Genomic DNA, 25066 nt, shown 5'->3' on the forward strand with positions numbered 1-25066 from the left:
AGCGTGGAAAGGGCAACACCAGGAGCACATGACAAAACAAACTAAGAGATGGGCAACACCAGGAGCTCGAGACAGGACAAACTAAGAGACAAGCAACACCAGGAGCACGAGACAGAAAAAACTAAGAGAAGGGCAACACCAGGAGCTCGAGACAGGACAAACTAAGAGACAAGCAACACCAGGAGCACGAGACAGAAAAAACTAAGAGATGGGCAACACCAAGAGCTCGAGACAGGACAAAACAAGAGTCAAGCAAGGCCAGGAGAGCGAGATGGAAGAAACTAAGACATGGCAACACCAGGAATGCCAGATAGCACAAACTAATAGATGGGGAACATCAGAAGCACGAGACAGGACCAACTAAGATGGGCAACATCAGGACCAGAAAACAAACTAAACAGAACAAACCAAGAGATGGGCAACACCAGGAGCATGGGACAGGAAAAATTGGGAGATGAGCAACACCAAGAGCATGAGACAGGACAAAACAAGAGACAGCAACACGAGTAGCACGAGACAGGATAAACTAAGATGTGGGAACACCAGGAGCACGAGACAGGACAAACTAAGATATGGGCAACATCAGGAGCATGAGATAGGACAAACCAAGAGACGAGCAAGACCAGGAGCACAAGATAGGACAGTCTAAGATATGGGCAACATCAGGACCACGAGACTGGACAAACTAAGAGATGGGCAACACCAGGAGTATTAGACAGGAGAAATTAAGAGACAAGAACCACCAGGAGCATAAGACAGGACAAACCAACAGACGAGCAACACCAGGATCACAAAACAATACAAACTAAGAGACGAGAAACACCAGGAGCACTAAACAGGAGGAACTTAGAGATGGGCAACACCAGGAGCATGAGACAGGGCAAACTAAGAAATGAGCAACACCAAGAGAATGAGACAGGACAAGCTAAGATGAGCAACACCAGGAGCATGACACAGGACAAACTAAGTGATGGGCAACACCAAGAGCATGAGACAGCACAAAGTAAGTGATGGGCAACACCAAGAGCATGAGACAGGACAAACTGAAGGATGGGCAACACCAGGAGCACGAAACAGTACAAACTATTTGAGATTAAAAAGAGAGATGGAGCATAACAAATGGCTGAAGGAAACTAGATGGAGAGAGACCAGAGAAATAGAACTGAAGAGACAGCAAAAAGTGAGATGAAGAGACAAGAGGGAGATGAAGCATGAAACCACAAAGACAGAATTGTACAGTCGTGACAGGGAGACTAGAAAGACAGTCCTAAAGGAGAGACAGAGCTGTATGATAGAGAGATACAGTCATATAGAAAATCAAGAGTGACAAAGGCATGGTTAGGACAGAGGGAGACTATAGAGAGACAGTCCTATAGAATATCAGAAGAGACAGCTGTTGAGAGAGAGAGAGAGAAAGAGAGAGAAGGAAAGCTGGAAGAGACATATAAAAAAAAAGGTAGGAAAGAAGGAAAGCCACAGAGGCTAAAATGCAAAGCCATGAATGATGGAGAGCGAAGGAGAGAGAGTGAAGAACATGATAGTGACCCATGGAGTCAGCAATCACCTTGAAGTGTCCTGTGTTGGCAAAAATTTGGTATTTGCCATGAGCCGTCATCAGTGAACCATAACTGGAGCCTCTCTAGGACAAAGTGAGACAGTTATACACAAAGTATGGGACGTCATAGTGCAGTCTCCTAGATAGAAAGTGGGGCATGATGTGGCCAGTAGGCCGAGACCTGTAGCTCAGTAAAGTGCACATCCTGGGGCCCCTAGAGGATAAACAGCTCCCAGTGTGATGTCCCGATCCATGGTCCATGTGGAATGGGGGCCGGAGGAGAACAGCAGATTAACTGACCTCCCAGGTCTACCGTATGAAGGCCGAGGATACCCACCATGGAAAATATAGGAGGGGTCAGTGAAGAAAGCAGAAGCTTTTCACTGCAATATATAGGGAGAAAGGACACAAGAGGGAGCACTGATCAGAGGTGGTAGCTTTTATGCCCCTCTTCCCTCAGAGACCTGCAATCTCCTGGAGTACCAGATGGAACAGTGCATCCATTATACAGACATCCACCCATCTGTCCTCACCAAGCATGGCCTGACTTCAAGCCTTTGCACCCAATGCAAAATCTGTAGCCGGGACATGCATATGCTTATTACGTGCTATATATAATACTGTTGTTGTCTTTTGGGGCAAACGTCACCTCTGCACCCCCTGCAGCGGACACCATTTTACACCCACCACAGCCAGAATAATAGCGGCCCTATACTAAGGTTATATAGTGTAATAAGTTGAATTATAGGGCCCAATGTGAAGAGTCATAGGGCGTAATGTGAAGAGTCATAGGGCGTAGAGTCATAGGGCGTAATGTGAAGAGTCATAGGGCATAATGCGAAGAGTCATAGGGCGTAATGTGAAGAGTCATAGGGCGTAATGTGAAGAGTCATAGGGCGTAATGTGAAGAGTCATAGGGCGTAATGTGAAGAGTCATAGGGCGTAATGTGAAGAGTCATAGGGCGTAATGTGAAGAGTCATAGGGCGTAATGTGAAGAGTCATAGGGCGTAATGTGAAGAGTCATAGGGCGTAATGTGAAGAGTTATAGGGCGTAATGTGAAGAGTTATAGGGCGTAATGTGAAGAGTCATAGGGCGTAATGTGAAGAGTCATAGGGCGTAATGTGAAGAGTCATAGGGCGTAATGTGAAGAGTCATAGGGCGTAATGTGAAGAGTTATAGGGCGTAATGTGAAGAGTCATAGGGCGTAATGTGAAGAGTCATAGGGCGTAATGTGAAGAGTCATAGGGCGTAGAGTCATAGGGCGTAATGTGAAGAGTCATAGGGCGTAATGTGAAGAGTCATAGGGCGTAATGGGAAGAGTCATAGGGCGTAATGGGAAGAGTCATAGGGCGTAATGGGAAGAGTCATAGGGCGTAATGTGAAGAGTCATAGGGCGTAATGGGAAGAGTCATAGGGCGTAATGGGAAGAGTCATAGGGCGTAATGGGAAGAGTCATAGGGCGTAATGTGAAGAGTTATAGGGCGTAATGTGAAGAGTTATAGGGCGTAATGTGAAGAGTCATAGGGCGTAATGTGAAGAGTCATAGGGCGTAATGTGAAGAGTCATAGGGCGTATTGTGAAGAGTCATAGGGCGTAATGTGAAGAGTTATAGGGTGTAATGTGAAGAGTTATAGGGCGTAATGTGAAGAGTTATAGGGCGTAATGTGAAGAGTTATAGGGCGTAATGTGAAGAGGTATAGGGCGTAATGTGAAGAGTCATAGGGCGTAATGTGAAGAGGTATAGGGCGTAATGTGAAGAGTCATAGGGCGTAATGTGAAGAGTCATAGGGCGTATTGTGAAGAGTCATAGGGCGTAATGTGAAGAGTCATAGGGCGTAATGTGAATAGTTATAGGGCGTAATGTGAAGAGTTATAGGGCGTAATGTGAAGAGTTATAGGGCGAAATGTGAAGAGTCATAGGGCGTAATGTGAATAGTTATAGGGCGTAATGTGAAGAGTCATAGGGCGTAATGTGAAGAGTTATAGGGCGTAATGTGAAGAGTTATAGGGCGTAATGTGAAGAGTTATAGGGTGTAATTGGAGGGTTATAGGGCGTAATTGGAGGGTTATAGGGCATAATTAGAGGGTTATACAGACAAGACATGCAGTAAGGGAGGGGTCATATAAAGTAATGGGAGGGGCTACATAGAGTAATGGGACTGATTGGAGTAATAGTAAAAATGACATACAATCATGGACGGAGGGGGGGGATTACATACAGTAATGGGAGATCTCAAAAAAACCTTGCAAGTCCAGCTCCAATGTTCATGGTAGAAAACTTTATTCAAGTGGTTTTAAAAATTTGCGCTACACAGATACGCTTGTGTTACGCGTTTCAGACCATTCTCAATATAGGTCCTTCTTGGTCATGAAGCACTATATTGAGAATGGTCTGAAACGCGTAACACAAGCGTATCTGTGTACCACAAATTTTTTAAACCGCTTGGATAAAGTTTTGTACCTTGAACATTGGAGCTGGACTTGCAAGGTTTTTTGAGGTTCCATTGATAGCGCAGTCCAGACGCTATGTCCGGGCTCACGACAAGCAGACACAGGTGAGCGCTGTATATATAGAATAATGGGGGGAGTCATGGAAGGGGGTTATACAGAAACATCTTCAATAAATTATAGCACAGAGTATCCCACATACTCAAATGCTTTTCTTTACACAGAGGTGGGTGATACAGTTATGGCTGCCTGCAGCCACCACTAGGGGGAGCTCACTGCACACAACTGTATACACCTCCTGTGGAGCTATATAAATAGGTATGGGGCAAGCAGGAGTCTTTGCAGTAAACTTAATCTGGTAGATCTCCCCGAGTTTCCTTTAGTCTGGGACAGAAGGAAAGCTTTACATGAAAGGAATCAGGCCGTATGGGGCAATAGCTGAGTAGGGGGCAATAGCTGAGTATGGGGCAATAGCTGAGTATGGGGCAATAGCTGAGTAGGGGGCAATAGCCAAGGCATGAAGTCTGCTCACTAATGACAGGGTCAGACGGCTCCCAGCACATTTGTGGTATTTGTCAGAATTCCCGAACTGCAGCTCTTCCCAACGGATCCTCCACAGCATGCTGGCCAATTCCTTCTCCAACATCAGCTTCCTGTGAACAGACAAGTATGGTGCAGCTGGAGTACAAAATACAGTGACCCCCTCACCGTGTCCTACTGCACAGTATAGTCCCTCCTGTGACCCCCTGGCTCTATGACCTCACCCTCTATACAATACCCTGAAGGTGGAGAAGCGTAGGGGGCACTCATCTGCACACTGAGGACTCACCTCATTATGAGGATACTGGCCATTCCAAACATCAGCAATGTGAGCCCAGCGCCAAGAGCCACCATGGCAAATGTGGAGAGAGGAGCTGAGGAGAGAGAACAGTGAGGAGAGACTTGGGCTGCAGGTTTCTATGAAGACACAGGACATGAAGTCACTTACTTTTAACACATGATGGGTCATCTGTATCAAATACACAGGGAGGGCTGTCCGAAGGAGGCGAGCCCTTGAGCCACAGGATTGGTGTGCCTGTCCAGTTAATTTGCTTTGTTATCCCATCGTAATACCCGACAACCTACAAAAAAGAGACAGTGAAAACGAGTCATGGGATACAAAACCAGTAGCACTGAAATCCTGACCAGTTGAGGACAGGAGATTACAGCAGCCTAGGGCTGTAATACTGCAGGAGGAAAGAGTATCAACTGATCAACTCCCTATCAGTGCCAGACTTTGGGGTTCTGAGCATCACTAACAGCTGTCATATGACGCAGTGCTGCTGATGGCAGGGGGTGATCAGGTTATATGTCTCGTTTACCAGTGGATGACAGGAGATTACAGCAGCCTAGGGCACTAATACTGCAGGAAGGAAGAATATCTACTAATCAGCTCCTCAAAACTGCCGGATGAGGACAGTATTCTGTATATACATATATATACAGTACAGACCAAAAGTTTGGACACACATGTGGAAAAATATACATAAATAAAAAGTGTGAAACAACTGAAAATATGTCATATTCTAGGTTCTTCACAGTAGCCACCTTTTGCTTTGATTACTGCTTTGCACACTCTTGGCATTCTCTTGATGAGCTTCAAGAGGTAGTCACCTGAAATGGTCGTCCAACAGTCTTGAAGGAGTTCCCAGAGATGCTTAGCACTTGTTGGCCCTTTTGCCTTCACTCTGCGGTCCAGCTCACCCCAAACCATCTCGATTGGGTTCAGGTCCTGTGACTGTGGAGGCCAGGTCATCTGGCGCAGCACCCCATCACTCTCCTTCATGGTCAAATAGCCCTTACACAGCCTGGAGGTGTGTTTGGGGTCATTGTCCTGCTGAAAAATAAATGATGGTCCAACTAAACGCAAACCGGATGGAATAGCATGCCGCTGCAAGATGCTGTGGTAGCCATGCTGGTTCAGTATGCCTTCAATTCTGAATAAATCCCCAACAGTGTCACCAGCAAAGCACCCCCACACCATCACACCTCCTCCTCCATACTTCACGGTGGGAACCAGGCATGTGGAGTCCATCCGTTCACCTTTTCTGCGTCGCACAAAGACACGGTGGTTGGAACCAAAGATCTCAAATTTGGACTCATCAGAGCAAAGCACAGATTTCCACTGGTCTAATGTCCATTCCTTGTGTTCTTTAGCCCAAACAAGTCTCTTCTGCTTGTTGCCTGTCCTTAGCAGTGGTTTCCTAGCAGATCTTCTACCATGAAGGCCTGATTCACACAGTCTCCTCCTAACAGTTGTTCTAGAGATGTGTCTGCTGCTAGAACTCTGGGTGGCATTGACCTGGTCTCTAATCTGAGCTGCTGTTAACCTGCGATTTCTGAGGCTGGTGACTCGGAGGAACTTCTCCTCCGCAGCAGAGGTGACTCTTGGTCTTCCTTTCCTGGGGCGGTCCGCATGTGAGCCAGTTTCTTTGTAGCGCTTGATGGTTTTTGTGACTGCACTTGGGGACACTTTCAAAGTTTTCCCACGTTTTCGGACTGACTGACCTTCATTTCTTAAAGTAATGATGGCCACTGGTTTTTCTTTACTTAGCTGCTTTTTTCTTGCCATAATACAAATTCTAACAGTCTATTCAGTAGGACTATCAGCTGTGTGTCCACCTGACTTCTCCACAACACAACTGATGGTCCCAACCCCATTTATAAGGCAAGAAATCCCACTTATTACACCTGACAGGGCACACCTGTGAAGTGAAGACCATTTCAGGTGACTACCTCTTGGAGCTCATCAAGAGAATGCCAAGAGTGTGCAAAGCAGTAATCAACGCAAAAGGTGGCTACTTTGAAGAACCTAGAATATGACAGATTTTCAGTTGTTTCACACTTTTTTGTTATGTATATAATTCCACATGTGATAATTCATAGTTTTGATGCCTTCAGTGCGAATCTACAATTGTCATAGTCATGAAAATAAAGAAAACTCTTTGAATGAGAAGCTGTGTCCAAACTTTTGGTCTGTACTGTATATATATACACTACAGAGGACAGTATACTGTGTATATACTACAGAGGACAGTATACTGTATATACTACAGAGGACAGTATACTGTATATACACTACAGAGGACAGTATACTGTGTATATACTACAGAGGACAGTATACTGTATATACACTACAGAGGACAGTATACTGTGTATACTACAGAGGACAGTATACTGTATATACACTACAGAGGACAGTATACTGTATATACACTACAGAGGACAGTATACTGTGTATATACTACAGAGGACAGTATACTGTATATATACTACAGAGGGCAGTATACTGTATATACACTACAGAGGACAGTATACTGTGTATATACTACAGAGGACAGTATACTGTATATACACTACAGAGGACAGTATACTGTGTATATACTACAGAGGACAGTATACTGTATATATACTACAGAGGACAGTATACTGTGTATATACTACAGAGGACAGTATACTGTGGATATACTACAGAGGACATTATACTGTATATACACTACAGAGTGCAGTATACTGTATATATACTACAGAGGACAGTATACTGTGTATATACTACAGAGGACAGTATACTGTATATACACTACAGAGGACAGTATACTGTATATTTACTACAGAGGACAGTATACTGTATATACACTACAGAGGACAGTATACTGTATATACACTACAGAGGACAGTATACTGTGTATATACTACAGAGGACAGTATACTGTATATATACTACAGAGGACAGTATACTGTAAATATATATATATACTACAGAGGACAGTATACTGTATATACACTACAGAGGGCAGTATACTGTATATATACTACAGAGGACAGTATACTGTATATACACTACAGAGGACAGTATACTGTATATTTACTACAGAGGACAGTATACTGTATATACACTACAGAGGACAGTATACTGTATATACACTACAGAGGACAGTATACTGTGTATATACTACAGAGGACAGTATACTGTAAATATATATATATATACTACAGAGGACAGTATACTGTATATACACTACAGAGGACAGTATACTGTATATACACTACAGAGGACAGTATACTGTGTATACACTACAGAGGACAGTATACTGTATATACACTACAGAGGACAGTATACTGTATATACACTACAGAGGACAGTATACTGTATATACACTACAGAGGACAGTATACTGTGTATATACTACAGAGGACAGTATACTGTATATACACTACAGAGGACAGTATACTGTATATACACTACAGAGGACAGTATACTGTGTATATACTACAGAGGACAGTATACTGTATATACACTACAGAGGACAGTATACTGTGTATATACTACAGAGGACAGTATACTGTATATATACTACAGAGGACAGTATACTGTGTATATACTAGAGAGGACAGTATACTGTATATTTACTACAGAGGACAGTATACTGTATATACACTACAGAGGACAGTATACTGTATATACACTACAGAGGACAGTATACTGTGTATATACTACAGAGGACAGTATACTGTATATATACTACAGAGGACAGTATACTGTAAATATATATATACTACAGAGGACAGTATACTGTATATACACTACAGAGGACAGTATACTGTGTATATACTACAGAGGACAATATACTGTATATACACTACAGAGGACAGTATACTGTATATACACTACAGAGGACAGTATACTGTGTATATACTACAGAGGACAGTATACTGTATATACACTACAGAGGACAGTATACTGTATATATACTATAGAGGACAGTATACTGTATATACACTACAGAGGACAGTGTACTGTATATATACTACAGAGGACAGTATACTGTATATATACTACAGAGGACAGTATACTGTAAATATATATATACTACAGAGGACAGTATACTGTAAATATATATATACACTACAGAGGGCAGTATGCTATATATATATATATATATATATATATATATACACTACAGAGGACAGTACTGCATGCAATACTTTTCGTCCGTCCGCCTCTCGCCGTGCGCTGCCGGAACTCCGCCCCGCCCCCATTATAGTCAATGGGGAAGGATCGGCAGTCCTGGGGCACACATGAACTAGCAGCAGGACGGATCCGACAGTCTGTTCACCCACCGTAACAGCCTGCCGTAAATCCTTGCCGCTACTGTGAAACTAGCCTTATGGGGGCACTGTGGAGGCCACTGCTATGGGGGGGGCACTGTGGAGGCCACTGCTATGGGGGGGCACTGTGGAGGCCACTGCTATGGGGGGGCACTGTGGAGGCCACTGCTATGTTGGGGGGATCTGTGGATGTTACTGCTATGTTGGGGGGATCTGTGGATGTCACTGTTATGTTGGGGGGATCTGTGGATGTCACTGTTATGTTGGGGGGATCTGTGGATGTCACTGTTATGTTGGGGGGATCTGTGGATGTCACTGTTATGTTGGGGGTATCTGTGGATGTCACTGTTATGTTGGGGGGATCTGTGGATGTCACTGTTATGGGGGGGATCTGTGGATGTTACTGTTATGTTGGGGGGATCTGTGGACGTCACTGTTATGTTGGGGGGATCTGTGGACGTCGCTGTTATGTTGGGGGGGATCTGTGGACGTCACTGTTATGTTGGGGGGATCTGTGGATGACACTGTTATGTTGGGGGGATCTGTGGATGTCACTGTTATGTTGGGGGGATCTGTAGATGTCACTGTTATGTTGGGGGGATCTGTGGATGTCACTGTTATGTTGGGGGGATCTGTGGAGGTCACTGTTATGTTGGGGGGATCTGTGGATGTCACTGTTATGTTGGGGGGATCTGTGGAGGTCACTGTTATGTTGGGGGGATCTGTGGATGTCACTGTTATGTTGGGGGGATCTGTGGAGGTCACTGTTATGTTGGGGGGATCTGTGGAGGTCACTGTTATGTTGGGGGGATCTGCGGACGTCACTTATGTTGGGGGGATCTGTGGATGACACTGTTATGTTGGGGGGATCTGTGGACGTCACTGTTATGTTGGGGGGATCTGTGGAGGTCACTGTTATGTTGGGGGGATCTGCGGACGTCACTGTTATGTTGGGGGGATCTGTGGAGGTCACTGTTATGTTGGGGGGATCTGTGGAGGTCACTGTTATGTTGGGGGGATCTGCGGACGTCACTTATGTTGGGGGGATCTGCGGATGTTACTGTTATGGGGGGCACTGCAGAGGTCACTGTTATGGGGGCGCTGCAGAGGTCACTGTTATGGGGGGCACCGCAGAGGTCACTGTTATGGGGGCACTGCAGAGGTCACTGTTATGGGGCACTGCAGAGGTCACTGTTATGGGGGCACTGTGGAGGTCACTGTTATGGGGCACTGCAGAGGTCACTGTTATGGGGGCACTGCAGTGGTCACTGTTATGGGGGCACTGCAGAGGTCACCGTTATGGGGGCACTGCAGAGGTCACCGTTATGGGGGCACTGCAGAGGTCACCGTTATGGGGGCACTGCAGAGGTCACCGTTATGGGGGCACTGCAGAGGTCACTGTTATGGGGGCACTGCAGAGGTCACTGTTATGGGGGCACTGCAGAGGTCACTGTTATGGGGCACTGCAGAGGTCACTGTTATGGGGGCACTGTGGAGGTCACTGTTATGGGGCACTGCAGAGGTCACTGTTATGGGGGCACTGCAGTGGTCACTGTTATGGGGGCACTGCAGAGGTCACTGTTATGGGGCACTGTGGAGGTCACTTATGGGAGCACTGTGGAGGTCACTGTTATGGGGGCACTTCAGAGGTCACTGTTATGGGGCACTGCAGAGGTCACTGTTATGGGGGGCTCTGTGGAGGTCACTGTTATGGGGGGCTCTGTGGAGGTCACTGTTATGGGGGGCTCTGTGGAGGTCACTGTTATGGGGGCACTGTGGAGGTCACTGTTATGGGGGGCACTGTGGAGGTCACTGTTATGGGGGGCTCTGTGGAGGTCACTGTTATGGGGGGCTCTGTGGAGGTCACTGTATGTTATGGGGCACTTTAGGTGTAACCTGTCGTGGGGTTTCTAGTAGACGAGGTCACCTCGCCCAAATGTTACCTCAAAGTGACCGCTCTCTTGGTCAGCCATTGTCCAGAGATCAAAGTCTGTGTTCCGGTCATTGCTTTTGTCCATGCTGACAGTTCCAGTGATTCCTGAGAAATAGAGGAGTATAACTCTAATCATCTTAAATACTTCTGATAAGACCCATATTAAAGCTGCGAGTATGCGGCGGGCTCACCGTGCATGCTGCGCTCCTGGATCTTCTGCACAATCCGGATTCCATCCTTCGGAGAACCCCCTTCCTGTAGCGTCTCGTTCAGAGCCTGGGCGTAGAGCAGCACCCCATCATAGAAGCAGCCGGCAATGAGATTCATCTGCAGAGAGAAGCCCAGCATACACTAAGGGGGCTGCTAATGCAACGGCCGTCTCCCCCCAGACCCTCCATATCGCATCCCAGGTGTAGTAGGAATGCTGAGTGGTGTAGTGTGGCCTGAATGTCTCTTTGTGTGTCACGGTGCTCCTACCTGGATACGGCTAGACCCCAGGCTTTGGCTCCGAAGCAAATAATAGGGGGAATAATTTAGGAATTGGAAAGAATAACTTGAGTCCAGACCTTGAGATGAACGTTTCTCCAAACAGTTTCAGGCTTTGTCTTGGTTCCAGCAGGCTTTAGCATTAAACTGGCAGGCAAACTCAACTCTGCTATATCCTTCTCTCACTCTGCTGGACTGACAAGCTGACTTGGTGTCTTTGTTTCCTCTTTATGCTGCACTTCACTTTTTAGTCGGACTTATCTTTAGCTAAGGGACAGGTTAGAATCCTGGCATCTGCAACATGGAGTCTCAACCAGAACACACCAGACCTGACCCACCTCCTTCTGGTAGGAAAGGGGGGGAAGGGGGGGGTGGAATGGTAAGTTCCATTCTGTCTAAGATAGCTCTGCCAGAAATGCTGCCACCTGCAGGGGAACCAGGTAAATGACATATATAAGAGTTAAATAACAATATTTTAGATGCACATTGTGGTGAACCTGGAACAAAATTTCAAGATTACATTTGTAACGGATCTCCTGGCACCCCGACCGGGTACCTCCGTCGATAGATGCTCCTAAAGCTTCCCGAGGGCTCCAAGCACTCCACTTGACACCATAACCACCACAGACCCCACGAACCGCCGCAGCTTGGTTGGGGTCTCACTGTCCTCCACCCACGCTGAACCCAAGACCGGGCTTCAGCTTCCAGTGGGTGAACCTCTCCTACATCCAGAGAGCAGGAGCCATGAACAAGAGCTTATACTCAGGGGAGTATTGTGATATAGCAATCCCCAAGAGTGTAGTTATCGCATTCCCCAAACATGAGCCAAAACTTCATGAAGGTATAAAGCAGCCCCTTTATTTGAACACACAAGCATTTTATACACATCTTCCAACAAGGTTTCCACCCACAGGGTTTTGTATAAACAGCCAATAACCACGTACAATACATTCAGACATTCCCACACAAAATCCTCCCCTCTGCCTGTGATACAATTACCTCACACTGGGTTGATGCAATCATCACAGACAGGAGAATACACATTGTCCTCTGTCCTGGAGAAAACCGAGAAGTAATTCAATTATCTCTCAGGACAAAGGGCAATCGCCAATACACCCAGAGAGACAATGTAACAGACCTCACTACTCAACGTATACAATGTCCCACCCTTTACAATACACATAGACATTTAACATCCCAAAATGGCACGAATTAGACCAGGGGTTCAAGTTAGTCCAAGTCCTTTGTGAACAATGGAGGCCTGGCTGATGAGAGGGCCCATAATCCTGTGGCAGGAGGCGGGCAAACAGCCCCCTCCAAAACACTGTGGTGAGGTTGGTTTTCCCACAACATTGTATTAGCCCAATAAAGACTGTAGCAGGGTGTACGAGAGCTACCACCACTTTGGGGTGCTACACTAAACATGGCGGAAACATGCTGCACTGCCCCTTTAAGAGAGAGATGCTAGCCAAGACCACCCCTTTATAATACACAGGCCTACATGGGACCGTCCCATTATAATACATAGAGCTAGCCCAGGACTTCCCTTTATAATACACAGAGCTAAATCGGGACCGTCCCATTATAATACACAGAGCTAGACGGGACCGTCCCATTATAATACACAGACCTAGACGGGACCGTCCCATTATAATACACACAGCTAGTCGGGACCGTCCTATTATAATACACAGACCTAGTCGGGACCGTCCTATTATAATACACAGAGCTAGTCGGGACTGTCCCTTTATAATACACAGAGCTAGTCGGGACCGTCCCATTATAATACACAGAGCTAGTCGGGACCGTCCCATTATAATACATAGAGCTAGCCCAGGACTTCCCTTTATAATACACAGAGCTAAATCGGGACCGTCCCATTATAATACACAGAGCTAGACGGGACCGTCCCATTATAATACACAGACCTAGACGGGACCGTCCCATTATAATACACACAGCTAGTCGGGACCGTCCTATTATAATACACAGACCTAGTCGGGACCGTCCTATTATAATACACAGAGCTAGACGGGACCGTCCCATTATAATACACAGACCTAGACGGGACCGTCCCATTATAATACACAGAGCTAGACGGGACCGTCCCATTATAATACACACAGCTAGTCGGGACCGTCCTATTATAATACACAGACCTAGTCGGGACCGTCCTATTATAATACACAGACCTAGTCGGGACCGTCCTATTATAATACACAGAGCTAGACGGGACCGTCCCATTATAATACACAGAGCTAGTCGGGACCGTCCCTTTATAATACACATAGCTAGACGGGACAGTCCCATTATAATACACAGAGCTAGTCGGGACCGTCCCATTATAATACACATAGCTAGTCGGGACCGTCCCATTATAATACACAGAGCTAGTCGGGACCGTCCAATTATAATACACAGAGCTAGACGGGACCGTCCTATTATAATACACAGAGCTAGACAGAACCGTCCCTTTATAATACACAGAGCTAGACGGGACCGTCCTATTATAATACACAGAACTAGACGGGACCGTCCCATTATAATACACACAGCTAGTCGGGACCGTCCCATTATAATACACAGAGCTAGATGGCAGCAGTGTGTGTATTATAGTACAGTGTGTTACTCTGCAGTGTGTGTATTATAGTACAGTGTGTTACTCTGCAGTGTGTGTATTATAGTACAGTGTGTTACTCTGCAGTGTGTGTATTACAGTACAGTGTGTTACTCTGCAGTGTGTGTATTATAGTACAGTGTGTTACTCTGCAGTGTGTGTATTATAGTACAGTGTGTTACTCTGCAGTGTGTGTATTATAGTACAGTGTGTTACTCTGCAGTGTGTGTATTATAGTACAGTGTGTTACTCTGCAGTGTGTGTATTATAGTGCAGTGTGTTACTCTGCAGTGTGTGTATTATAGTGCAGTGTGTTACTCTGCAGTGTGTGTATTATAGTACAGTGTGATACTCTGCAGTGTGTGTATTATAGTACAGTGTGTTACTCTGCAGTGTGTGTATTATAGTACAGTGTGTTACTCTGCAGTGTGTGTATTATAGTACAGAGTGTTACTCTGCAGTGTGTGTATTATAGTACAGTGTGTTACACTGAGGTGTATGTATTACAGTACATTGTGTTACTCTGCAGTGTGTGTATTATAGTGCAGTGTGTTACTCTGCAGTGTGTGTATTATAGTGAAGAGTGTTACTCTGCAGTGTGTGTATTATAGTACAGAGTGTTACTCTGCAGTGTGTGTATTATAGTACAGTGTGTTACTCTGCAGTGTGTGTATTATAGTACAGAGTGTTACTCTGCAGTGTGTGTATTATAGTACAGTGTGTTACTCTGCAGTGTGTGTATTACAGTACAGTGTGTTACTCTGCAGTGTGTGTATTATAGTACAGTGTGTTACTCTGCAGTGTGTGTATTATAGTGCAGTGTGTTACACTGAGGTGTGTGTATTATAGTACAGTGTGTTACTCTGCAGTGTGTGTGTATTACAGTACAGTGTGTTACTCTGCAGTGTGTGTATTACAGTACAGTGTGTTACTCTGCAGTGTGTGTATTATAGTGCAGTGTGTTACTCTGCAGTGTGTGTATTACAGTACAGTGTGTTACTCTGCAGTGTGTGTATTATAGTGCAGTGTGTTACTCTGCAGTGTGTGTATTACAGTACAGTGTGTTACTCTGCAGTGTGTGTATTACAGTGTGTTACTCTGCAGTGTGTGTATTATAATGCAGTGTGTTACTCTGCAGTGTGTGTATTATAGTACAGTGTGTTACTCTGAAGTGTGTATTACAGTACAGAGTGTTACTCTGCAGTGTGTGTATTATAGTACAGAGTGTTACTCTGCAGTGTGTGTATTATAGTACAGTGTGTTACTCTGCAGTGTGTGTATTACAGTACAGTGAGTTACTCTGCAGTGTGTGTATTATAGTGCAGTGTGATACACTGAGGTGTGTGTTATTATAGTACAGTGTGTTACTCTGCAGTGTGTGTGTATTACAGTACAGTGTGTTTACTCTGCAGTGTGTGTATTACAGTACAGTGTGTTACTCTGCAGTGTGTGTATTATAGTGCAGTGTGTTACTCTGCAGTGTGGTGTATTACAGTACAGTGTGTTACTCTGCAGTGTGTGTATTACAGTACAGTGTGTTACTCTGCAGTGTGTATTACAGTGTGTTACTCTGCAGTGTGTGTATTATAGTGCAGTGTGTTACTCTGCAGTGTGTGTATTACAGTACAGTGTGTTACTCTGCAGTGTGTATTATAGTACAGTGTGTTACATTGAGGTGTGTGTATTACAGTACAGTGTGTTACTCTGCAGTGTGTGTATTATAGTGCAGTGTGTTACTCTGCAGTGTGTGTATTATAGTACAGAGTGTTACTCTGCAGTGTGTGTATTATAGTACAGTGTGTTACTCTGCAGTGTGTGTATTACAGTACAGTGAGTTACTCTGCAGTGTGTGTATTATAGTGCAGTGTGTTACACTGAGGTGTGTGTATTATAGTACAGTGTGTTACTCTGCAGTGTGTGTGTATTACAGTACAGTGTGTTACTCTGCAGTGTGTGTATTACAGTACAGTGTGTTACTCTGCAGTGTGTGTATTATAGTGCAGTGTGTTACTCTGCAGTGTGTGTATTACAGTACAGTGTGTTACTCTGCAGTGTGTGTATTATAGTGCAGTGTGTTACTCTGCAGTGTGTGTATTACAGTACAGTGTGTTACTCTGCAGTGTGTATTACAGTGTGTTACTCTGCAGTGTGTGTATTATAATGCAGTGTGTTACTCTGCAGTGTGTGTATTATAGTACAGTGTGTTACTCTGAAGTGTGTATTACAGTACAGAGTGTTACTCTGCAGTGTGTGTATTATAGTACAGAGTGTTACTCTGCAGTGTGTGTATTATAGTACAGTGTGTTACTCTGCAGTGTGTGTATTACAGTACAGTGAGTTACTCTGCAGTGTGTGTATTATAGTGCAGTGTGTTACACTGAGGTGTGTGTATTATAGTACAGTGTGTTACTCTGCAGTGTGTGTGTATTACAGTACAGTGTGTTACTCTGCAGTGTGTGTATTACAGTACAGTGTGTTACTCTGCAGTGTGTGTATTATAGTGCAGTGTGTTACTCTGCAGTGTGTGTATTACAGTACAGTGTGTTACTCTGCAGTGTGTGTATTACAGTACAGTGTGTTACTCTGCAGTGTGTGTATTACAGTGTGTTACTCTGCAGTGTGTGTATTATAGTGCAGTGTGTTACTCTGCAGTGTGTGTATTACAGTACAGTGTGTTACTCTGCAGTGTTTGTATTATAGTACAGTGTGTTACATTGAGGTGTGTGTATTACAGTACAGTGTGTTACTCTGCAGTGTGTGTTTTATAGTACAGTGTTACTCTGCAGTGTGTGTATTATAGTACAGTGTGTTACTCTGCAGTGTGTGTATTATAGTGCAGTGTGTTACTCTGCAGTGTGTGTATTATAGTACAGTGTGTTACACTGAGGTGTGTATATTATAGTACAGTGTGTTACTCTGCAGTGTGTGTATTATAGTGCAGTGTGTTACTCTGCAGTGTGTGTATTATAGTACAGTGTGTTACTCTGCAGTGTGTGTATTATAGTACAGTGTGTTACTCTGCAGTGTGTGTATTATAGTGCAGTGTGTTACTCTGCAGTGTGTGTATTATAGTGCAGTGTGTTACTCTGCAGTGTGTGTATTATAGTGCAGTGAGTTACTCTGCAGTGTGTGTATTATAGTACAGTGTGTTACTCTGCAGTGTGTGTATTATAGTACAGTGTGTTACACTGAGGTGTGTGTATTACAGTACAGTGTGTTACTCTGCAGTGTGTGTATTATAGTACAGTGTGTTACACTGAGGTGTGTGTATTACAGTACAGTGTGTTACTCTGCAGTGTGTGTTTATAGTACATGTTACTCTGCAGTGTGGTGTATTCTAGTACAGAGTGTTACTCTGCAGTGTGTATTATAGTGCAGTGTGTTACTCGCAGTGTGTGTATTATAGTGCAGTGTGTTACTCTGCAGTGTGTGTTATTACAGTACATTGTGTTACTCTGCAGTGTGTGTATTATAGGGCAGTGTGTTACTCTGCAGTGTGTGTGTGTGTATTATAGTACAGTGTGTACTCTGCAGTGATGTGTATTATAGTACAGTGTGTACACTGATGTGTGTATTAACAGTACAGTGTGTTACTCTGCAGTGTGTGTATTATAGTACAGTGTGTTACTCTGCAGTGTGTGTATTATAGTACAGTGTGTTACTCTGCAGTGTGTGTATTATAGTGCAGTGTGTTACTATGCAGTGTGTGTATTATAGTGCAGTGTGTTACTCTGCAGTGTGTGTATTATAGTGCAGTGTGTTACTCTGCAGTGTGTGTATTATAAGTGCAGTGTGTTACTCTGCAGTGTGTGTATTATAGTACAGTGTGTTACTCTGCAGTGTGTGTATTACAGTACAGTGTGTTACTCTGCAGTGTGTGTTTTATAGTACAGTGTTACTCTGCAGTGTGTGTATTATAGTACAGAGTGTTACACTGAGGTGTGTGTATTACAGTACAGTGTGTTACTCTGCAGTGTGTGTATTATAGTACAGTGTGTAACTCTGCAGTGTGTGTATTACAGTACAGTGTGTTACTCTGCAGTGTGTGTATTATAGTGCAGTGTGTTACTATGCAGTGTGTGTATTATAGTACAGAGTGTTACTCTGCAGTGGGTGTGTATTATAGTACAGTGTGTTACTCTGCAGTGTGTGTATTATAGTACAGTGTGTTACTCTGCAGTGTGTGTATTACAGTACAGTGTGTTACTCTGCAGTGTGTGTATTATAGTGCAGTGTGTTACTCTGCAGTGTGTGTATTATAGTGCAGTGTGTTACTCTGCAGTGTGTGTATTATAGTGCAGTGTGTGTATTATAGTGCAGTGTGTTACTCTGCAGTGTGTGTATTACAGTACAGTGTGTTACTCTGCAGTGTGTGTATTATAGTGCAGTGTGTTACTCTGCAGTGTGTGTATTATAGTGCAGTGTGTTACTCTGCAGTGTGTGTATTATAGTACAGTGTGTTACTCTGCAGTGTGTGTATTACAGTACAGTGTGTTACTCTGCAGTGTGTGTTTTATAGTACAGTGTTACTCTGCAGTGTGTGTATTATAGTACAGAGTGTTACTCTGCAGTGTGTGTATTACAGTACAGTGTGTTACTCTGCAGTGTGTATTATAGTGCAGTGTGTTACTCTGCAGTGTGTATATTATAGTACAGTGTGTTACACTGAGGTGTGTGTATTATAGTACAGTGTGTTACTCTGCAGTGTGGTGTATTACAGTACAGTGTGTTACTCTGCAGTGTGTGTATTACAGTACAGTGTGTTACTCTGCAGTGTGTGTATTATAGTGCAGTGTGTTACTCTGCAGTGTGTGTATACAGTACAGTGTGTTACTCTGCAGTGTGTGTCTTATAGTGCAGTGTGTTACTCTGCAGTGTGTGTATTACAGTACAGTGTGTTACTCTGCAGGTGTGTATTACAGTGTGTACTCTGCAGTGTGTGTATTATAATGCAGTGTGTTACTCTGCAGTGTGTGTATTATAGTACAGTGTGTTACTCTGAAGTGTGTATTACAGTACAGAGTGTTACTCTGCAGTGTGTGTATATAGTACAGAGTGTTACTCTGCAGTGTGTGTATTATAGTACAGTGTGTTACTCTGCAGTGTGTGTATTATAGTACAGTGTGTTACTCTGCAGTGTGTGTATTATAGTGCAGTGTGTTACTCTGCAGTGTGTGTATTATAGTACAGTGTGTTACTCTGCAGTGTGTGTATTACAGTACAGTGTGTTACTCTGCAGTGTGTGTATTATAGTGCAGTGTGTTACTCTGCAGTGTGTGTATTATAGTACAGTGTGTTACTCTGCAGTGTGTGTATAGTACAGTGTGTTACTCTGCAGTGTGTGTATTACAGTGTTTACTCTGCAGTGTGTATTATAGTGCAGTGTGTACTCTGCAGTGTGTGTATTACAGTACAGTGTGTTACTCTGCAGTGTGTGTATTATAGTACAGTGTGTTACTGCAGTGTGTGTATTACAGTACAGTGTGTTACTCTGCAGTGTTTATAGTACAGTGTTACTCTGCAGTGTGTGTATTATAGTACAGTGTGTTACTCTGCAGTGTGTGTATTATAGTGCAGTGTGTTACTCTGCAGTGTGTGTATTATAGTACAGTGTGTTACTCTGCAGTGTGTTATTATAGTACAGTGTGTTACTCTGCAGTGTGTATTATAGTACAGGTGTTACTCTGCAGTGTGTGTATTATAGTACAGTGTGTTACTCTGCAGTGTGTGTATTATAGTACAGTGTGTTACTCTGCAGTGTGTGTATTATAGTGCAGTGTGTTACTCTGCAGTGTGTGTATTATAGTGCAGTGTGTTACTCTGCAGTGTGTGTATTATAGTACAGTGTTACTCTGCAGTGTGTGTATTATAGTACAGTGTGTTACTCTGCAGTGTGTGTATTATAGTACAGTGTGTTACTCTGCAGTGTGTATTATAGTACAGTGTGTTACTCTGCAGTGTGTATTATAGTACAGTGTGTTACTCTGCAGGTGTGTATTATAGTACAGTGTGTTACTCTGCAGTGGGTTTATAGTACAGTGTGTTACTCTGCAGTGTGTGTATTATAGTACAGTGTGTTACTCTGCAGTGTGTTTATTAGTGCAGTGTGTTACTCTGCAGTGTGTGTATTATAGTGCAGTGTGTTACTCTGCAGTGTGTGTATTATAGTACAGTGTGTTACTCTGCAGTGTGTATTATAGTGCAGTGTGTTACTCTGCAGTGTGTGTATTATAGTACAGTGTTACTCTGCAGTGTGTGTATTATAGTGCAGTGTGTTACTCTGCAGTGTGTGTATTATAGTACAGTGTGTTACTCTGCAGTGTGTGATTATAGTGCAGTGTGTTACTCTGCAGTGTGTTATTACAGTACAGTGTGTTACTCTGCAGTGTGTGTATTATAGTACAGTGTGTTACTCTGCAGTGTGTGTATTATAGTACAGTGTGTTACTCTGCAGTGTGTATTATAGTGCAGTGTGTTACTCTGCAGTGTGTGTATTATAGTGCAGTGTGTTACTCTGCAGTGTGTGTATTATAGTACAGTGTGTTACTCTGCAGTGTGTGTATTATAGCAGTGTGTTACTCTGCAGTGTGTGTATTATAGTACAGTGTGTATTTAGTGCAGTGTGTTACTCTGATGTGTGTGTATTATAGTACAGTGTGTTACTCTGCAGTGTGTGTATACTAGTACCGTGTGTTACTCTGCCCAGCTGTGTGTATTATAGTACAGGTGTTAGTTACTCTGCAGTGTGTGTATTATAGTACAGAGTGTTACTCTGCAGTGTGGTGTATTACAGTACAGTGTGTTACTCTGCAGTGTGTGTATTATAGTACAGTGTTTACTCTGCAGTGTGTGTATTACGATACAGTGTGTTACTCCTGCAGTGTGTGTATTATAGTGCAGTGTGTTACTCTGCAGTGTGTGTATTATAGTACAGTGTGTTACTCTGCAGTGTGTGTATTATAGTACAGTGTGTTACTCTGCAGTGTGTGTATTATAGTACAGTGTGTTACTCTGCAGTGTGTGTATTATAGTACAGTGGTGTTACTACTGCAGGTGTGTGTATTATAGTACAGTGTGTTACTCTGCAGTGTGTGTATTATAGTACAGTGTGTTACTCTGCAGTGTGTGTATTATAGACAGCTGTGGTACTCTGCAGTGTGTGTATTATAGTGCCGTGTGTTACTATGCAGTGTGTGTATTATAGTGCAGTGTGTACCTGCAGTGTGTGTATTATAGGTGCAGTGTGTTACTCTGCAGTGTGTGTATAAGTGCAGTGTGTTACTCTGCAGTGTGGTGTATTATAGTACAGTGTGTACTCCTGCAGTGTGTGTATTACTAGGCAGGTGTGTTACTCCTGCCAGTGTGGTGTATTATTAGTAGCAGGTGTTACTCTGGCAGTGTGTGTATTATAGGACAGAGTGTTACCTCTGCATGTGTGGTGTATTACTAGTACAGTGTGTTACTCTGCAGTGGGTGTATTATAGTACAGTGTGTTACTCTGCAGTGTGTGTATTACTAGTAGCAGTGTGTTACTCTGCAGGTGTTGTATATTATAGTGCAGTGTGTTACTATGCAGTGTGTGTATTATAGTAGCGTGTGTACTCTGCAGTGTTGTGTATGATAGGACAGTGTGTTACTCTGCAGTGGTGTGTATTTAGTACAGTTGTGTTACTCTGCAGTGTGGTTATTACTAGGACCGTGTGTTACTCTGCAGTGTGTGTATTATAGTGCAGTGTGTTACTCTGCAGTGTGTGTATTATAGTGCAGTGTGTTACTCTGCAGTGTGTGTATTATAGTACAGTGTGTTACTCTGCAGTGTGTGTATTATAGTACAGTGTTACACTGAGGTGTGTGTATTACAGTACAGTGTGTTACTCTGCAGTGTGTGTATTATAGTACAGTGTGTTACTCTGCAGTGTGTGTATTACAGTACAGTGTGTTACTCTGCAGTGTGTGTATTATAGTACAGTGTTACTCTGCAGTGTGTGTATTATAGTACAGTGTTACTCTGCAGTGTGTATTATAGTGCAGTGTGTTACTCTGCAGTGTGTGTATTATAGTGCAGTGTGTTACTCTGCAGTGTGTGTATTACAGTACAGTGTGTTACTCTGCAGTGTGTGTATTATAGTGCAGTGTGTTACTCTGCAGTGTGTGTATTACAGTACAGTGTGTTACTCTGCAGTGTGTGTGTATTATAGTGCAGTGTGTTACTCTGCAGTGTGTGTGTATTATAGTACAGTGTGTTACTCTGCAGTGTGTATTACAGTACAGTGTGTTACTCTGCAGTGTGTGTATTATAGTACAGTGTGTTACTCTGCAGTGTGTGTATTATAGTACAGCGTGTTACTCTGCAGTGTGTGTATTATAGTACAGTGTGTTACTCTGCAGGTGTGTTATTATAGGCAGTGTGTACTCTGCAGTGTGTTATATAGTTGCAGTGTGTTACTCTGCAAGTGGTATTATAGTGCAGTGGTACTCTGCAGTGTGTGTAGATTATAGTGCAGTGGTGTTACTCTGCAGTGTGTGTATTACTAGTACAGTGTGTTACTCTGCAGTGTGTGTATTACAGTACAGTGTGTTACTCTGCAGTGTGTGTTTTATAGTACATGTGTTACTCTGCAGTGTGTGTATTATAGTACAGTGTGTTACACTGAGGTGTGGGTATTACAGTACAGTGTGTTACTCTGCAGTGTGTGTATTATAGTACAGTGTGTTACTCTGCATGTGTGTGTATTACAGTACAGTGTGTTACTCTGCAGTGTGTGTATTATAGTGCAGTGTGTTACTATGCAGTGGTGTATTATAGTACAGTACCGTGGTTACTCTGCAGTGTGTGTATTATAGTACAGTGTGTTACTCTGCAGTGTGTGTATTATAGTACAGTGTGTTACTCTGCAGTGTGTGTATTACAGTACAGTGTGTTACTCTGCAGTGTGTGTATTATAGTGCAGTGTGTTACTCTGCAGTGTGTGTATATAGTGCAGTGTGTTACTCTGCAGTGTGTGTATTATAGTGCAGTGTGTTACTCTGCAGTGTGTGTATTATAGTGCAGTGTGTTACTCTGCAGTGTGTGTATTACAGTACAGTGTGTTACTCTGCAGTGTGTGTATTATAGTGCAGTGTGTTACTCTGCAGTGTGTGTATTATAGTGCAGTGTGTTACTCTGCAGTGTGTGTATTATAGTGCAGTGTGTTACTCTGCAGTGTGTGTATTATAGTACAGTGTGTTACTCTGCAGTGGATGTATGTATTAGTACAGTGTGTTACTCTGCAGTGTGTGTATTATAGTGCAGTGTGTTACTCTGCAGTGTGTGTATTACAGTGCAGTGTGTTACTCTGCAGTGTGTGTATTATAGTGCAGTGTGTTACTCTGCAGTGTGTGTATTATAGTGCAGTGTGTTACTCTGCAGTGTGTGTATTATAGTGCAGTGTGTTACTCTGCAGTGTGTGTATTATAGTACAGTGTGTTACTCTGCAGTGTGTGTATTATAGTACAGTGTGTTACTCTGCAGTGTGTGTATTATAGTGCAGTGTGTTACTCTGCAGTGTGTGTATTATAGTACAGTGTGTTACTCTGCAGTGTGTGTATTATAGTACAGTGTGATACTCTGCAGTGTGTGTATTATAGTACAGTGTGTTACTCTGCAGTGTGTGTATTATAGTACAGTGTGTTACTCTGCAGTGTGTGTATTACAGTACAGTGTGTTACTCTGCAGTGTGTGTTTTATAGTACAGTGTTACTCTGCAGTGTGTGTATTATAGTACAGAGTGTTACTCTGCAGTGTGTGTATTATAGTCCTAAATGGTGAAACGTCTCCTCTGCCATCTGCTGGGAGTAACATCGGGACCATGGGATTTACAGATCAGTCACACAGCGCCCCGACGCTCTGGAATTGGGATTGTATATAGGTGTATTAGCGAGAGTATGTCTGCAATGTGTGTGTATTCACTGAGTGTACTGCATACATGTTCAGTATGTGTATAGTGTGTGTACGTGTATTGTGTTTATGTATGTATACAGTGTGTACTAACATGTATAGTATGTGTATAGTGTGTGTATGTGTATACTGTGTGAGTATGCATGTGTATAGTGTGTGTACGTGTATTGTGTTTATGTATGTATACAGTGTGTACTTACATGTATAGTATGTGTATAGTGTGTGTATGTGTATACTGTGTGAGTATGCATGTGTATAGTGTGTGTACGTGTATTGTGTTTATGTATGTATACAGTGTGTACTTACATGTATAGTATGTGTATAGTGTGTGTATGTGTATACTGTGTGAGTATGCATGTGTATACTGTGTATGTACGTGTATTGTGTTTATGTATGTATACAGTGTGTACTTACATGTATAGTATGTGTATACTGTGTGTATGTGTATATGTATGTATACAGTGTGTACTAACATGTATAGTATGTGTATAGTGTGTGTATGTGTATACTGTGTGAGTATGCATGTGTATAGTGTGTGTACGTGTATTGTGTTTATCTATGTATACAGTGTGTACTTACATGTATAGTATGTGTATAGTGTGTGTATGTGTATACTGTGTATGTACGTGTATTGTGTTTATGTATGTATACAGTGTGTACTTACATGTATAGTATGTGTATACTGTGTGTATGTGTATATGTATGTATACAGTGTGTACTAACATGTATAGTATGTGTATAGTGTGTGTATGTGTATACTGTGTGAGTATGCATGTGTATAGTGTGTGTACGTGTATTGTGTTTATCTATGTATACAGTGTGTACTTACATGTATAGTATGTGTATAGTGTGTGTATGTGTATACTGTGTGTGTACGTGTATTGTGTTTATGTATGTATACAGTGTGTACTTACATGTATAGTATGTGTATAGTGTGTGT

The 25066-nt window shown here is 43.2% G+C and overlaps 1 protein-coding gene across 1 annotated transcript in view; it reads right to left on the reverse strand.

Annotated features, from left to right (window-relative positions):
• Positions 1-25066, reverse strand: part of NPR2 (natriuretic peptide receptor 2) — a gene marked incomplete at both ends in the record, with an annotated part of 98750 nt that overhangs the window by 47573 nt on the left and 26111 nt on the right. The window contains 6 exons of the mRNA XM_044274958.1: positions 1565-1639; positions 4538-4658; positions 4835-4919; positions 4994-5126; positions 11097-11191; positions 11278-11413. Coding sequence (XP_044130893.1) covers positions 1565-1639; positions 4538-4658; positions 4835-4919; positions 4994-5126; positions 11097-11191; positions 11278-11413 — 645 coding nt within the window. The remainder of the gene's footprint in view (positions 1-1564; positions 1640-4537; positions 4659-4834; positions 4920-4993; positions 5127-11096; positions 11192-11277; positions 11414-25066) is intronic.

The sequence above is a fragment of the Bufo gargarizans genome, unplaced genomic scaffold (genome assembly GCF_014858855.1).
Source record: "Bufo gargarizans isolate SCDJY-AF-19 unplaced genomic scaffold, ASM1485885v1 original_scaffold_2167_pilon, whole genome shotgun sequence".
Classification (NCBI taxonomy): Eukaryota; Metazoa; Chordata; class Amphibia; order Anura; family Bufonidae; genus Bufo; species Bufo gargarizans.